Source organism: Archocentrus centrarchus, unplaced genomic scaffold, assembly GCF_007364275.1.
Source record: "Archocentrus centrarchus isolate MPI-CPG fArcCen1 unplaced genomic scaffold, fArcCen1 scaffold_41_ctg1, whole genome shotgun sequence".
NCBI classification, from domain to species: domain Eukaryota; kingdom Metazoa; phylum Chordata; class Actinopteri; order Cichliformes; family Cichlidae; genus Archocentrus; species Archocentrus centrarchus.
Window position 1 is genome coordinate 1,742,133 of NW_022060267.1, and position 15,905 is coordinate 1,758,037.

The 15,905-nt window shown below is 48.3% G+C and overlaps 1 protein-coding gene across 1 annotated transcript; it reads right to left on the reverse strand.

Annotated features, from left to right (window-relative positions):
- Positions 1-2,668: 2,668 nt before the first annotated feature.
- LOC115776971 (high mobility group protein B2-like) lies at positions 2,669-11,699 on the reverse strand. Its single transcript, XM_030724789.1, has 5 exons — positions 11,550-11,699; positions 9,937-10,095; positions 6,877-7,028; positions 6,521-6,695; positions 2,669-3,196 (listed from the first exon to the last, which is right to left on the reverse strand). Exons 2-5 carry the CDS (start codon positions 10,084-10,086, stop codon positions 3,071-3,073), a joined length of 603 nt encoding a protein of 200 aa, XP_030580649.1. The 5' UTR covers positions 10,087-10,095; positions 11,550-11,699; the 3' UTR covers positions 2,669-3,070.
- Positions 11,700-15,905: the final 4,206 nt, after the last annotated feature.

Here is a 15,905-nt window from a genome sequence, read left to right on the forward strand (position 1 = left end):
CTTCCCTGTCAGCAGGCTGCAGAGCTCTGAGCGATGATGGAAAACTCTAAATAATTTGGATCATCCTCCGTCTCATGTTCACATCTCAGAGAACATGTTATTGTACAGTAACTGTGGAGTGTGTGCAGCTGATGTGGTTATACATGTTCAGATGTGCACCTTTTTAAATATATTTACCTTAGAGAGCGGTCAGTGGCAGTGGAACCAGCAGCACAGATGTTAAACTCTGTCAGACTGCAGCTCCATCATTTCTTAGTAACATTTACATTAATTACACAGCTGTGGAATAAGTTTGATTACAGTAGAAGTCTTTCTGTATCCAAGTTTAAGGGTCTAATTCCTTCATTATTATTCTCTTCAGTGGTTTTCTTCATTTACACATGCAGGAGGTAGAGCAGGTCATCTACTAATCAGAAGGTTGCTGGTTTGATTCCTGGCTCCTCTGGTCTGCATGCCAGAGTACCCTTGGGCAAAATTCTGAACCCTGTGTTGCTCTCAGATGTGTTCATTGCAGTGTGAATGTTAGGAAGCACCTGGGCGTGGTTGTATGTGGTGCTGTGAGTGCACAGGTAGAAAGGTGCAGTTACACTGAGGCTGTGTGAAGCTTCACCTGCACCTGTGATAAAGCTTCAGCATTAAAACCATCAGAGATCAATAATCCAAAGTACTCTGACCTGATCCAGAATCAGAGTCCTGCCCTGCTCTGACTGTAAAGCATGTTCAGGTACAGGTCAGAGGTCAGTGCTGAGCCCCTCCTGAGTCCATCAGCAGGTATCTCTGATGTCACAGACATTGCTCCTCCCTCATTGATCTGATCACATGTCTAAAACCTGAGTCACTGCTCTGACTCTTCAAACGTACCTGAAGGTAGGATGGAGCACCTGGCAGCATTACCCAGCATGCCTTTCAGCCATCACATGTCTGCTGCTTTGACTTTGAAGTGTTTATTGTTGCTTTAATGTTTGTGTCACATGGTTAAAGCTGGCAGCAGTGAGCCCAGGTGAGCTCAGGTGAGTAAGAACAGACTCAGGTGAGTTTTTCCCTCAGACGGTCGTTTTATTATAAAAGCTGAAGTTTCTACTCTGACAGTGAACGAGGAACAAAGCCTCCAAACACCTCCACAACATAAAAACAACATGATGATGATGATGATGGAGAGGACGGGGGCTCCATGGTAACGCACGGGAGGGGGTGGAGGGTGCAGGGGTATCCATGGTAACAGTGAGGGGAGGGGTACTCTACTATCCTCAGGTACAGGACAGTTTAACATCTCATGACCTCACACACACACACACACACACGTACGTTACTGAAAGGCAACACACACACACACACACACTGCATTCACACACACACACACACACAGTGACACACACACTCTTTCTGTGGTCTGGTGTGTGTGTTTCAGAGCGCCCGGCCTCCCTCTGTGTGTCCCAAACACATCAACACTCAGTCACATGACTCCACCTGTCTGAGCGTGGTCATGTGACCTGCTGCCTGATGGAGTCATGTGATGTTCCAGAAGCAGGAAGCACGTCCTCACCTGCTTTTTTTTTTTTTTTTTTTTTTCTTGCTCCAGCCTCTGACGGGGACGGTCGCATTCTATCTCTGTCCCTGCCCTCCCTATCTTTCCTGCTTGCTGCTTGCTGTGAGAGCGTCTCTTGCACACTGTTCGAATAAGAATAAGATTGAGAGCAATATGGATTTGGCAAACTGGGCCTTCGAGACCATGGATCGAATTTTTTCCACTATGAGATCTGGGAAAGGGGAGCCTGCGTGTCCGAGTGGAACAGACCCGGTTGGATACGTCATCGACTCTTGGAGCTCGTGGAGACCTGTGTGCTTCTCGGCCCTAGAGGTGGAAGACGTGGAAGACGCTTACATATTTGGCTATCTGGTAGCGGTATCTTTTCTGTTTGGGCTTGGAGGATACCTGATTTACCGTGAAATCAAGAAAACCTGGACGGCAGTTCGACATCTGCAGAGGCTGCCGACCCAGGTGGATGGGCTGACCAGAATGGTACAGACTCAGACTCAAAGCCTGATGAACCTGAGCCGTAGACTTGGGGAGTAGCAGGTGAGAGGGGTTCGATCTGGAGATAAGGTACGGTTCTGCTCAGTGAGGACGGTAACTAATGAATTTGGATTATTGGATTTATTGAATGGTTTCCCAGTGAGACTGAAGGCTGTTGAAAAAACAAGCAGCCTGTTCCAAAACAACACCTGCATTATCAGAATTCGGCTCCCTAGCCGGCCTTGGCTGGCAATCATATCTCTCCAGAGCTATGTGTGAAGGCCGCTATCCCCCTCAGCCCTCTCTGTGATTTGTGAAGCTGGATCTGGTGTACCAAGGCTGCTGATGAACTTCCATCACTATCAGCAAACTGTTTGGCTGGGAGCTGGCATCTGGGCTCCACAATGCCCCCACCCTCTCGTCTCCGTCTGCGTCCCCTCCTGACCCTGACCCTACCCACCATACTGCTATCCCGGCTTTATATGTGCAATATGCTTTTTGCTGAGGTGTTTTTTGGAACCTCGTAAGGTGTTCTTTATGAACACAGTATGAGATGATTTTTTTTAACCTAACTATCCCAATGTATCTCTTTCTGTCTCTCTGCTAAAGGTAGCGCCGTTGAGAAACGGTTGCATGACCTCAGACATCTGTCCCCCCCCTGTCTGTGTTATGTTTTTGTTTTGGATGGATGTTCTGTTAACTGCAATTTCCCCATTTGTGGGACTAATAAAGGCATTCTTGATTCTTGATTCTTAAACTCTGACCTGCTCATGTCTCAGCTGTCAGACAGGAAGCTGCTGCTGATGTAAAGCTGAGCTCACCTGTCTCCTCCTCCTCCTCCTCTTCCTCCTCCATCCCTACCATCAGCTGCAGCAGGAAGTGGCAGCGTGCTTCCTCTCAGGTGGAACTGTTATATTAGAGGGGACGGTGTTGGGAGGCGCACACTAATGGAGGAACAGGAAGTGTATCTGCTGTTAGGCTCCGCCCCTGACCTTCACTCTGAAACACACACACCTACCTGTCTCTCTCTCTCTAACACACTCTCAGTCTCTCTCTCTACTCGTCGTCGTCCTCCTCCTCCTCTTCATCCTCGCCCTCGTCCTCCTCCTCCTCCTCTCCGCCCTGAGCTGAAGAGCTGGGGTTCCTGGCGTAGGTGCCGCCGCCGCGGTACGCCACCATGTCCTGAAACACAGACAGGAAGCAGTTAATCCTCTGTGGCAGCTCACTGCACGCGCTCAGGAGCGGGTACGAAGGAACTTCCTCAGTTTGTGGAGAAACTAATGAAAGGACAAAACTCAGTGAATATAAAAGACACAAACAGCACAACCAAAGACAGGCAGAACCTTTCAGAGGGGGTCCTCTAAAGCAGAGGAGGACCTGCAGCAACAGCTGCCCACAGTGGACCTCATCACAGACACACAAACAGCAATAACACACTAACACAACCTGAAGCAGAGCAGGAGCAGTTTCAGCCACCGTCTCCAGTGCAAGGCCATCACAGCCCTGAGGGTCCAAACACCACCCTACTACCAGCTGATGGGGGGGTGCTCCGATCTTCTAAACTCAAACAACATTTAGGAGCTCTTAAGACCCCACAACAACTACAAGAAGAAAGTCACCTGCTGCCTACAACAACTGGAAAAGCCACTGACCTCCCTGCTTACCTCCACCTGTACCCTGGAGAAGTTACTCCATGCTTCTATGGACTTCTGAAGATCCACAAAGAAGGAGTCCCACTCAGACCCATTATCAGCAGCATAAACTCGGTTACCTACAACATTTCCAAACACCTCTGCACCATCTGAGCTTTTACCATCTGAGACTTTACCAACAAGGTCCATAATCTGAGTCCAGATGAAACCACAGTGTCTTCTGATGTGGTCCCACTTTTCACTGCATACCCACAGCTGAGGCAGTGAGACTGTCAGAAAATCAGATCTGCACACTGCCTGACCTCTGCTGACCCTGACCCACAGCATGGATGTCTCTGTTTCCCTGATGAGCTTCAGTAATGATCAGATTCTTACATTCAACTTTATTCCTTGAGTTTTTTTGTTATCAGCTAATAAACCAGTGTTATTGTTCTGTAATGGTTCATATCCTAAAACTGGACACCTGCACTGTACTGACCTCAGATCAGATGTGAACGCAGACTGAGCTGATGTTTGAATTCAATCTTTACTCTAACCTTTGAGCAGCACGCTCTCAGTTACACACTCATCAGTGTTCCTGCTGTGTACCAGCACAGCTTTATTATTCCTAACACTCAGCACAATCAGCCACAGATTCCTGTGTTCATACATGATGATGACATACAACCCCACTGTGACGGCCAACAGAGCAGTTTATGGCTCTCCTTTCACACATTTGTTCATGGAGCTGATGATGTTTGGCTCTTTTCTACATGTGCTCAGCTTCATGCTGAAGGTTGGAGCTGCTGTTCAGGTCCAATCAAACTGCTCCTGGAGGCTCTCAGACAGCCACTGTTTGCTGTCAAGCTCAGACCTGAGGTCAGTTTTACCCTCGGGGGTCGGCAGATGCACCAGTGCCTCCAAATGGCAACGTCAATTTAAAGTGATGTAGCAGCGGGATGCTGCTTAAAAGCAAAGTGAGGACTTCAAACTACATACCAGTTTTTAAATCATGTCGACAGGCCAACTAAGTTGTGATCAATAATCTAGGCTGTGCCTCACGTTCGATGCGTGTTTCATGCAGGAAAAATGGTAAAAACTGGATTTTCACTAGCAGGAAGTGTCTGTGAGCATTTGGTTGCAGAGAAACAGGTGAAGACACTGATACTGATGGGGAGGTTTGTCTGTGATGGCGCCCTCTGTCTGTGGGGACAGGAAGTGTTTTTGGAGTGGCACAAATAATTAGTGAGGCGTCTTATTGTGACAGCTGATTGTTCTGTGGCCGTGCTGCTTTTTAATGTCAATAGTTCTATAGAAGTTTGTTGTTTGCTGTATTTGTACATAAGGTTTTAAAAATTGCAACATATTTGTATTTTAAGTTGTAAAAATGGTTCATTAAATATGTTTGTGATTCTCACAGTAAAGAGCTTTTTTCTACTCAGATCTAATGCTCTTCTAATGCTAATTAGCGAGCTAATGGTAACCGCTAAATGCCGCTCCCGCTTGTTAATTGAGTGTTTTTGTTGAAAAACTGGGGGCTGCATGAGCTTAATGCTGTAATGCTTTTTATTCCTCCAAATTACCTCTCTACTGCAGCTCTATTTTTAGTCCATAATTAAAGCATAAAAAACATTTTGCTGGAGCTCCGCCGTACTGAGGTGGGGGGCTTCTGGCACCAAACAATCACTAGTGCTAATGGCAGCCCCCGCTAGCAAACTATGGTTATAGTGATCGTTCTGGTGGCTACAGCTGACGTAAAGAAAAAATAACAGCTGACATTCTCAGCACAGCCAGTAAAACGCGCGCGCAGCCACACAAACAATGGAGGCGTGGAAAAAAATTGTCAGCGATGATCCACTCGAGTTAATTCATGCCTGAAATTTTCATTTGATCTTCGTTTTTCCTCTTACTTCTCCTCGCGTTCAAGCAGGTTGTCATTTCGACTTCTGTAGCCGTGAAATCAAGCGCGCTCACGACCGCAGGGAGATCAAACGTGCACATTGTGAACTTTCTGTGCTCTGTGGTAGATTGTAAATTGCAGTGAAATAATCCAGGCGCAAGCAGCCATAACAGCAGCGATCTGGCCGGGGCGGAGTCCGCGGGGGGGGGGGGGGGGGGGGGGGGGGCTCCTGTTTGCTAAATGCAGTGACAGCAGAGTTCCGAGAGTGAAGGTGAAATCCTCAGCCTGGCGCAGCGCCTGGCGATCAACTGCTAGCTAGAACACTGCAGTATGTCAGAGTGAAAGAATAAGTGTGCAGTCACACATGTGAGGCTGTGCTGAAAAGAATGATACCAAAGAAGGCGAGGTCAGCAGTTTGTAAGCTCAACTATAAAGGTCAAATCATAAGTAGGCAGATCTACTCCAGAGGGTTCAACCCTCCAGTCAGCACCAACATCCTGTTAAAGTGAGGGAGAAACAAACAGCTGAGCAGGTCTGACCCACCACACCACCCTGACCTCCTCCCAAACACTACATCTGCTTCTCTGTCTGTGACCCGTCTGACTGTCTGTAACCCGTCTGTCTGTCTGTGACCCATGTGTCTGTGACCCCTGTGTCTGTGACCTGTGTGCCTGTGACCGGTGTGTCTGTGACCCGTGTGTCTGTCTGTGACCCGTGTGTCTGTGACCCGTCTGTCTCTGTGACCCATCTGTGTCTGTGACCTGTGTGTCTGTCTGTGACCCCCATGTGTCTGTGACCCGTGTGTCTGTGACTCCTCTGTCTGTGACCGGTGTGTCTGTGACCCGTGTGTCTGTCTGTGACCCGTCTGTCTCTGTGACCCATCTGTGTCTGTAACCCATCTGTGTCTGTGACCCGTGTGTCTGTCTGTGACCCATCTGTCTGTCTGTGACCCGTGTGTGTGTGAGTGAGGCTGACCCGGTCGTATTTCTCCCGGAGCTTCTGGGCCTTCTCCTCGTAGGGCTGCTTCTCAGACTGGGACAGCTTGCTCCACATCTCTCCCAGCTTCTTGGCGCAGTCTCCTATAGAGAGGCCAGGATACTGCTGCTTCACACTGGGACGGTACTCACTGCAGAACACGAAGAACGCTGACCTGCAGACAGACACACAGACAGGTCAGAGTAGTGTGATGGACTAACATGAGTTTAACCTTTAACCCAGCAACAGCAGAGACTTCACTGAGGACACAGCTCAGCATCAAGGACAGAACAGTTACAACAACTACAGCACACACCTTTGTGTGTCTGTGGATCAGTGTGTATTTGGGGTCTTACGGGGGTCTTTTGGGGGCGTTGGGGTCTTTCCTCTTGCGGCCCCTCTTTCCGAAGCCTTTGGGGGGGATGTAGTCCTTCATCTCCCGGTTGTAGCGCACCTTGTCGGCCTTGGCCATGTCCTCGAAGCACTTCTTATCGCTGGGAGACAGAGCCTGAAGGCAGAGAGCAGACAGTCAGTGGGTGACCTCTGACCTCTCAGGGCTCATTTTCATAGCAAACACCCAGAGTGAGAGGACGAGTCTCACTAAACTCAGGAGAAACCCTCCTGGAGCCCAGCATCCTTCACTCTGATCAAACACAGCAGACACTGAGGCGTTACTACAAACCTTTATTCAAATACATCAACATTAATATCAGGTACAAACATAAAGAACTACTTTACTTTATTACTCGAGTACATTTCAGAGCCTGTACTTTTACACTTTTACTTGAGTAAAGAAGTTGAACCAGTACTTGAACTTTTCATTCAGTACCAGTACTTCTACTGAAGTACAGGATGTCTGTACTGTTGCCACCTCTGCTGATGATGGTCCTGATTAAATCAGGCAGCTGTTCTTACATCTACAGACCAAATTAATGTTATATGTATGTTACTAAAATATTATTACTCAGTATTTATCTCAGTATAATGATGCACAGCTCTTTAGCACCTGCTAACATCCTTCCAGAGTAAATTCATCAACTTTACTGCTAATTATCTCACATTCATGCTCCTTAATGTGCTTAAACAACACTTTTTAAACCATCTACTCTGAAACAACTCTAATTAGATGTACTGTGGACAGGTTACATTGGAAATGTTGATCTCTGGAGCTGAGCTGTGATTCAGCAGCTTCGTCCTGTCCTCAGGAAGTCTGGACTCCTGAGCAAACTTACTGAGTACAAACTAGTCCTGAGTACTGAGGAACAGGCCTTTTCTCCTGTAATACACATGTAATATGGTAGAAAACTTAATGTTGAGATGGCAGAGTCACGCCCTTCTGCCGCTTTCGTCATGCATTCGTGGTTCCAGACCAGCTAGTTTGCAGGGCCGGAGTTGAACCCGTTTTTCGGCCGAGCACCGAGTGCTTCGGCGGTGGAAAACCTGCTTAATGGTTCAAATTAAGGCACCGGCTCTGGAACCCTGTTGGTGGGAAAGAGGCTTGAGTGAGGCATGTTCAGGGCATAGACGCCGCATTGAGCGCTGACTCATACATCAACGTCGCCGCCATATGGGATGTGGTGAAAGTGAGAGATGCTGCACTCTGGTGGAGTTTTTCAGACCATTTTACAGTCAAACAGAATCACATCAACATGTTTTTTGGCCATTCTAACATTTTGAAGACAGAATTATTTTTTTGTGCCTAACAGTTTCCCAGTGTATATTAGTGCATATTTGACTGTGTGTCATTAACTTCAATAACTTTGTAGAAAGGCGCTTTATGAAGTTCAGTCCGTTCACTTGTATTAGTCTACAGTCAGATCTGCCACATCCAATATGGTGGACGTGCTGACGTGTCACAGCAACAGGCCGCCCCGCTCTATGCGGCATCCATGTATATATGTCTAAGGTTTGGGGGGGTTCCTGGCACATCACATGACTTCTGAGGTCACCATTTGTATTGTCTGTTGTGTGGTGTTAGGCTCACTTCCTGCTAACAGAGGCGAGCATCAGTGCTGAGAGTCACAGTGATAAACTGAGTCTGATCATTATAAGGGTCAGTGGATCAGGCTGCTGAGTGTTATAGTGTATGTGCACTGTGACATGTGCATACGTACATGAACATCCAGTCACATGATTATGAGGAGTGTATCTGACGCTCTCCTGTACAGTGTAGTGTGACTGCTCTTCTAAGCACAGCTGTTGACCCCCCCCCATCCTTTCTGAGTGATGAAGGAAAAAATGACCTGATGAGTCGCTCACAGTGAGCTCTCTCCTGCTGATAACACAGCAGCTGACAGCTTTCAGCAGACAAACCAATATGGCCGACATTTCAGTCAGGTAGCGTTTGATGATGTCACACGCTGAGTGGCTCCGCCTCCTTTGATGTCATCTCTACCCAACACCAAACTACAGATTTAAAGACTCAGCTCTGAGGATTCACTGTGACTCACGTCTGTCTGCTTCATGCAGTTATTTCATGTCTTTACTGTTGTCATTTACATTTTTATTTTTTGATTTTACATACTTTACTTTGACATTATTTTATTTCCTCTATTGTTTTAAGGCCCTGTGACTTTCCTGACTCATCAGGGGGTCCCGTCCATGTCAGAGGGTTAATTATCATCAGCTGTGACTGAGGATGAGGTGTGAGCTGTTGTACTGAGTGATGAAGAGCACAGCAGCGTTCCTGATGCAGTGACCAGGTGAAGCTGCAGAGTCACAGCTCTGCTCTGATCAGTCACCAACACGCTGACCGATGGCTCCAAATCCACACTCAGAGTGAAGCAGGTTAGACCAGGATGGCTGAGTGACATCAGCACAGAGGTCAGGCCTGAACACTGAGCTGCTGCTCTCTGTTTCTCTGTGCTGTGAGGCTCCTCACATGAAGCGCACTCATTAATCCAGAGAATAGAAAGAGCTCAATCAGGAGGGTTTAAATGATGATTACAGGCTTCTTTCAGAGGGTCACTCAGACATTAATGACCTGAAAACACTTTATTACAACCCCACTATAACCAGTATAAACACCAGTGAGTGTGAGCAGGCACAGCTGGAGTCAGACTAACAGCTGGATCTGCTGCTCACTGCTGGGACAGTCTCTGTGTCCTGATTGGACAGCTGAGCACAGGTAGGTGAGGTGTTTCCTGCTCTGGATTACTCTCTCTCTCACACTCACACAGAAATGAGTCCCTTGTCTATAACACATCTGATCAGTCATGTGACCAGGTTTCATTATTGTTTCACCTGAGGTCTCACACAGGTAACTGGTCACATGACCTGAACACCACTTACCTGCTTTAAAACAACCCTGTAAACACTGAGCATGAGTCCTGATGTTGAGACAACAGAGCCCCTGTATTAGTCCAGGTCGCCCTCTCTTTACCTGTCTCACCTCCACCTGCCCCCCCCCGTCTCACCTTCCACCTCTCGGAGCACTTCTTGGAGAACTCTGCGAAGTTGACCGACTGCTCAGGGTTCTTCTTGCGGTGCTCCTCTCGACACGTCTGGACGAAGAAGGCGTACGCCGACGTCTTCCCCTTCGGCTTGTTGATGTCTTTGCGCATCATAGTGGCGGCCTGCAAATCCACCACAGAAGAAGAGAGGAGCAGAAGGAGGAGTTAGAGGTGAGCCTGTACCTGCAGACTCCTCCTACACAGATCACTGAGCAGGTATTTCTGCACACTGCAGCTGCTGCTACATAAACTGAACACCTTTGACCTGTCAGTAAGGACAGGTGAGGGCATCACCTTTGACCTCAGCTGTGATTCACTACTGATCACCATCACTGATCACTCTGATCATCATGTCACTGGTTTATTGATCACTCTGCAGTCCTGATCAGAAACTTTCAGTTTATCATCACAAAGAAAACTCTGAGACACAAGCTGATGGTGTCATACACCCACAGTTTATTTATTATGATTAATGACTGATCAGACATGCAGCACTCATAGAGGCTGACCGTTATTATTGATGACGATAATTAGTGTATTTGTACCTGACTAAACAAACTGGATCAATCAAACCGTAATAATTAAAATAAGAACCGTGTTAATGACCTCTCGTGGCGGATTTAATCTTTATTTAAACACGTCCTTTAACTCGTGTGTATGCCGATCTTCTCAGTTTAATAACCTGTTAAATGAGCCCTGTATAAGGCCGTGGTAAATCTCCGGTAACGGCGCTCCGTAGGCTCGCTGTGAATAACAAAGGCAGCGGGCGGGGATCCATTTTCTCCGCCGGGCAGCGGGAGGCCCTCCGGCCCTGCTGCAGCCTCCCCTCCCCGGGATCGCGCTGGGTCCTCCCTCCGAAGCGCCGGTGCCCGCTGTCCACCCGCGGCTGGAGGTGTGAGAGCCTGGCGTAGAGGACGGGGCGCGTATCCGGGCCTCCTGCGCTGATCGGCGGCCGCTGTGGTTAGCCTAGCCGCGCTAGCAGTCAGAACAATGGACCACCATTTGCTTCCCGCCCTCTGCGGAGCTCTCCGCCCCATCCCCCTCCGTTAGCCATGGCTAACCGGCTAACAGCCGCGTAGAGTCCCAGTGAACCCGCGGACAGGCTGACCGGAGCCCCGCGGGGCTCTCAGGAAATTCAGCGGTATTTGATCCGCAGCAGCGCCGTTAGTGCTGCTAACGGGCGCGTCTGCAATGGAAACACACAGTCTCGCCGTCTGCTGCGCATTTTCAACGAAAGGCTCCGTCTACGCTCCGGGGAGGTCAGCACTGTATGCACAGGGTCAGGCTATTTCCTGGCATTCATACTCCAAAATGGGCGTTTCGTGTTTACAACAACACGTCTGGATCAGTCCCCGAGAGGGAGCACACAAAGGACCGGGAAGGAGATCGGATCGCCCCGCCGCCACATTACGACCGTCAAAGCGGCCATTTTATCCCGTTTTTCAGCTCCGTTCCCGGACCCTTTCTCTCTGGATCCCTGCTCATCAGGAAAAAGACGCCCGGCACATCGGCTCATCTCCGCCTCAAACACACATATATAACCGCAGGCCCGCCGTGGGGCTGATCGGGGTACTCACTGGTCAGGAGGGCCGACTGCAGGTGAGGCGGGCTGGGACCGGGTCGGGTTCTAAAGGTTCTCCGGGTTCTTGTTGTTGTTTGGGGGCTGGAGCTGCGACTGGAGCCGTTGGTTCACTTTCAAACTGGGTCGAGCGTGAGGCAGGCCCCGCCCACCAGTAACGCCCCCGTTGGTCATTCCTATTCAGGGGGCGGGACAGGGCCCCTCAAACCTGGGCGGAGTTACGCTTAATACTGCTCTTTGATTGGTTAAATGGACCGCTAGTCAAATCCAGTTGTGCCACACGGCTCCGCCCGCATAGCAAGGCCACCAGGGCGGGAATTCTACGCTTACACCAGGCCATTTACCTCCATCTGATTCGTCAGAATTTGTGTATGTCAGATTTTCTGACCAATCAGAGAACTGGAGGCGCACACAAGCGCAGCGCTGGATAGAAAGGAGGTTATAAAGAGCTGTTTATGATGTTGTGTGATTATGGATTTGACAGCAGAAAACACACTGGCAGGTATTTTAAAGTTTCAGGTGTTTTAAGTTGGACATTTAAGGTTATTTAATAGAAAAATAGATTACTGTACTCATAAATGCACACATATTACTCTGTAATTACATCTTCCAACAAACTGAAATTAATCCATTAAAAATACAGGACGCTGGTTTGTGGAAGCTGCCGTGTTGCCCTGTCATATTTGAGATGCACATGACCGTTCAGCCTAATCCTGTTTTATATATGTGGTTAGAGAGCGGCCAGGACAGGACAAAATTTAGTTGCACAACCTTTGGCTGGTCCAGGGTTCCCGACCAGAACCAAAACCACATTGTCCCTCTTGAATCTGGGGTTTAACTAACGGATGGACCCTCCTTTCCAGCACCCTGGCACAGACCCTACCAGGGAAGCTGAGGAGTGTGAGCCCCTATAGTTGAAGCACACCCTCTGGTCTCCCTTCTTAAAGATGGGGACCACCACCCTGGTCTGATAATCCAGTGGCACCACCCAGGATCTCTGTTACAGATACGTGTCAACCACAACAGGCCTACAACATCCAGAGCCTTCAGGAACTCAGGACGAACCTCATCCATCCCAGGGGCCCTGCCACTAAGTAGTTGTTTAACCACTTCAGTGACCTCACCCCCAGTGATGGGCGAGTCATCCCCCTCTTTACCCTTATGGAGATGAGGGAGCTGAGTGTGAAAGCGAAGCTGCTGATTTACAGGTCGATCTACGTTCCTACCCTCACCTATGGTCATGAGCTTTGGGTAGTGACCAAAAGAACGAGATCAGGATACGAGCAGCAGAGATGAGCTTCCTCTGAAGGGAGGCTGGCCTCTGTCTTAGAGATAGGATGAGGAGTGCAGCCATTCGGGAGGAGCTCAAAGTAGAGCTGCTGCTCCTCCACATCAAGAGGAGCCAGTTGAAGTGGCTCGGGCATCTGACTAGGATGCCACCTGGGCACCTTCTGGATGAGGTGTTCTGGGCGTGTCTTACTGGAAAGAGGCCTTGGGGCAGACCCAGGACATGCTGGAGAGATTATATCTCTCGGCTGGCCTGGGAACGCTTTGGAGTCCCTCTGGATGAGCTGGTGGAGGTGGGTGGGGTGAGGGAGGTCTGGGATTCTCTGCTTAGGCTGCTTGTGTGAACACAGGGCTGATGGGATTTGCCATAAAGCTCCAGTTTTGTCTCATCTGTCCAAAGGACGTTCTCCCAGGAGCTTCATGGCTTGTCAAATATGTATTTTGGTTAATTACAGCCTTATTTTTTATGATATGCTTTCTACAGGGGGGTCCTCCTCGGTCACCTTCCATTAAGTCAAACAGTGACCGATGGTATGATCTGACTCTGATGTACCTTGACCTTGGAGTTCACCTCTGACCTCTTTGTTACCATTCCTATTATCTGTCTTCAGTGTGTCATCAGTGCTCCTCTTGTGGCCGTGTTGAGGTTGGTTACAGCTCCATGGAGGTCCAACTCCTCAATAACATGAGCAGCTGCAGTCACAGGAACATCAAGCTGCTCAGAAGCAGTTTTCTTTCTCGTCTCCTGAGCTCTCTGCTTCCTGTGGTCCATGGTCACTGTGGGACTCTCCATGGTGCCAAACAGCACAGTGACCACTTTCCCCCCTTTAAACAGGCTGAGTACAGGTTAGAGGACACACCTCAGATCACACACACACCTGAGGTTAACACGTCCCTGTGGTCGGCTCATTTAGGGCTCCATCATTTTAGACCAGTTTGAGTTTTAAATAATTCTGTTGAACACAGTTCAAAGGCAACATCTGATTTCCATGAGTTAATGTTCAGTAAATCTTTATTTATTATGATGTTTGTCAGTTTAAGTTATTACAGTGACCATCATGTCCCTGTCTGTACAGACCACATCAAAGGAGGAGGACGGTGTCTGCAGGGGGTGGAGGGACATTTAAATTCATGTCTCCATTTTCAGACTCAGGATATGAAGCATCATACATGTGTTTTATCATAGGAGAGGAAATTAATGTTTCAGCTCTGTCACCTCTGTGTAGCTCCTGGGTCTGTAACTGTAATTCTCTTGTACAAAGACTGAGTGAAGGCTGTGATCTGTGTCTAAGGTCATGACCCAGGTTACTGTCATGCTGATGCTGCATGCTGGTGGGAGCACATGAGCATACAGGAGCTGTTATTACTCTGTTCTCTGCTCAGTGCTGTACTGTTCCTGCTGTATTGATCCCTTTGCAAAGGTTTCCATAAATATCAGAACATCAGTTGTGTTTTCAGTTATGTTTTTTCCACCACAGTCTTGGTGATGAGGACGGGATTCATGATTTCTCTGCTGTCATGTTGATCCTGCAGGTGGACTCGTGCTACTTTCCCACCGCCGAGGAGCCGGTGCTGGTTCTGTTCCCTATGAACCGGCGAAACGCTTAAGAACGAGCCCGCGTTCCCAACTCGTTTCTGTGAACTGCTCCTTTACGTATGAGTGTGGGCGGGTCCTCGTCTGGACACGAAGCCGAAGCGCACAAACGTGGGAGAACACGCTCCCCTTTCTGTGCTGCAAACACCTTTTAGGGTCCAAACCAAACTACTGCAGCATCTGTGTGCAGCACAGAGGGAAACACAGACAGAGATTAGAGCAAGACGACAAGTACGCACTTTGTGTCCTTTTATCTGAGATATGAACTGATACAAAGCAGCAAGTTCAGCCTTAGAGCCCAACCTAATTCACAGCCGTGAAAATCGCTTCACTTTTCTCCTGTAATACACGTGTAATATGGTAGAAAACTGGATGTTGAGAGGGCAGAGTCACGCCCTTCTGCTGCTTTCGTCACATGTTCTTGGTTCCAGACCAGCTAGTTTGCGGGGCCGGAATTGAACCCGTTTTTCGGCCGAGCACCGAGTGCTTCCACGGTGGAAAACCCGCCTAACGGTTCAAATTAAGGCACCGGCACCGGAACCCTGTTGGTGGGAAAGAGGCTTCAGAGAGTCTGAAAGTGACCTCTGACCTCTGAGTGACTTATTACAGAGATGAGTGGCTGACGGCTGACAGAGTCACTGCTGAGACCTCACTGATGAAGAACTTATGAAGTGATGAAGATTTTCTGACTTTACTGTAATTTTAAGGACAAATAATGTGATTTTAATGTGGAATTGTTCTGTGTTTGGTAAGAGCCACAGCTGATCTGGGATCAACACCGTTAACTTGGGCAAACTGTTGGTTAGTTTGGGCAGATCACAGGTTAGCAGCATTGTGGGTTAATAAGTGATGACTTACTGGGGCTGAACCCACAAATAGATGTTGGTTATTGTTGAGAATCTAGAGACCAGCTCTGAGATTAAACCAGCAGGAACTTAAAGAGGAACTCAAAATCCAAAACAGAAAGCCGGCATAAATATATAACTGAAATAGTTTAAATGTCCCGTTTATGAAAAACAAACATGGTGAGAAAATAAAACGTGGATAAAGGAACATGAGATTAAAAAATGGTATTTCAGTGTGAACTAAACGACTGCAAAAAAGAAACTGAAAAGAGAAAATTAAGACAAGGAGAGAGTAAATTAATTAAAAGGAAATAAGTGTGTGCAGATTAATGCAGATTAAGTTTCCTTATTCCAGGACAGAGCAGGAATCAGGCAGAGGCAGTGTGACAGGCAGGGAGGACAATGATACTGATCAGATGTCTCAGTGTGTCTAAAGCAGGGAGACCTGGATCCACTCCTCCCTGAGCACAGACCATCATCATCATCATCATCATCAGACCTCCATCAGGGTCAGATCTGGCTAAATATTCCACAGCTTCACCTCCACCTACTCTGACCCTCAGAAACAAGCTCCACCCTCCTGCAGCCCACACAGGACACTTCCACAGAGACGGCACTGAGATTAACA

What these genes read in the sequence shown, in the direction of transcription:
- LOC115776971 (XM_030724789.1), bottom strand. Translation starts at nt 10,086, where the DNA reads ATGATGCGCAAAGACATCAACAAGCCGAAGGGGAAGACGTCGGCGTAC. An exon ending in AGTGCTCCGAGAGGTGGAAG is followed by an intron (nt 7,029 to 9,936) that starts GTGAGACGGGGG and finishes CTCTGCCTTCAG; the next exon opens with GCTCTGTCTCCCAGCGATAA. An exon ending in TCCGGGAGAAATACGACCGG is followed by an intron (nt 3,197 to 6,520) that starts GTCAGCCTCACT and finishes TCTGTGTTTCAG; the next exon opens with GACATGGTGGCGTACCGCGG.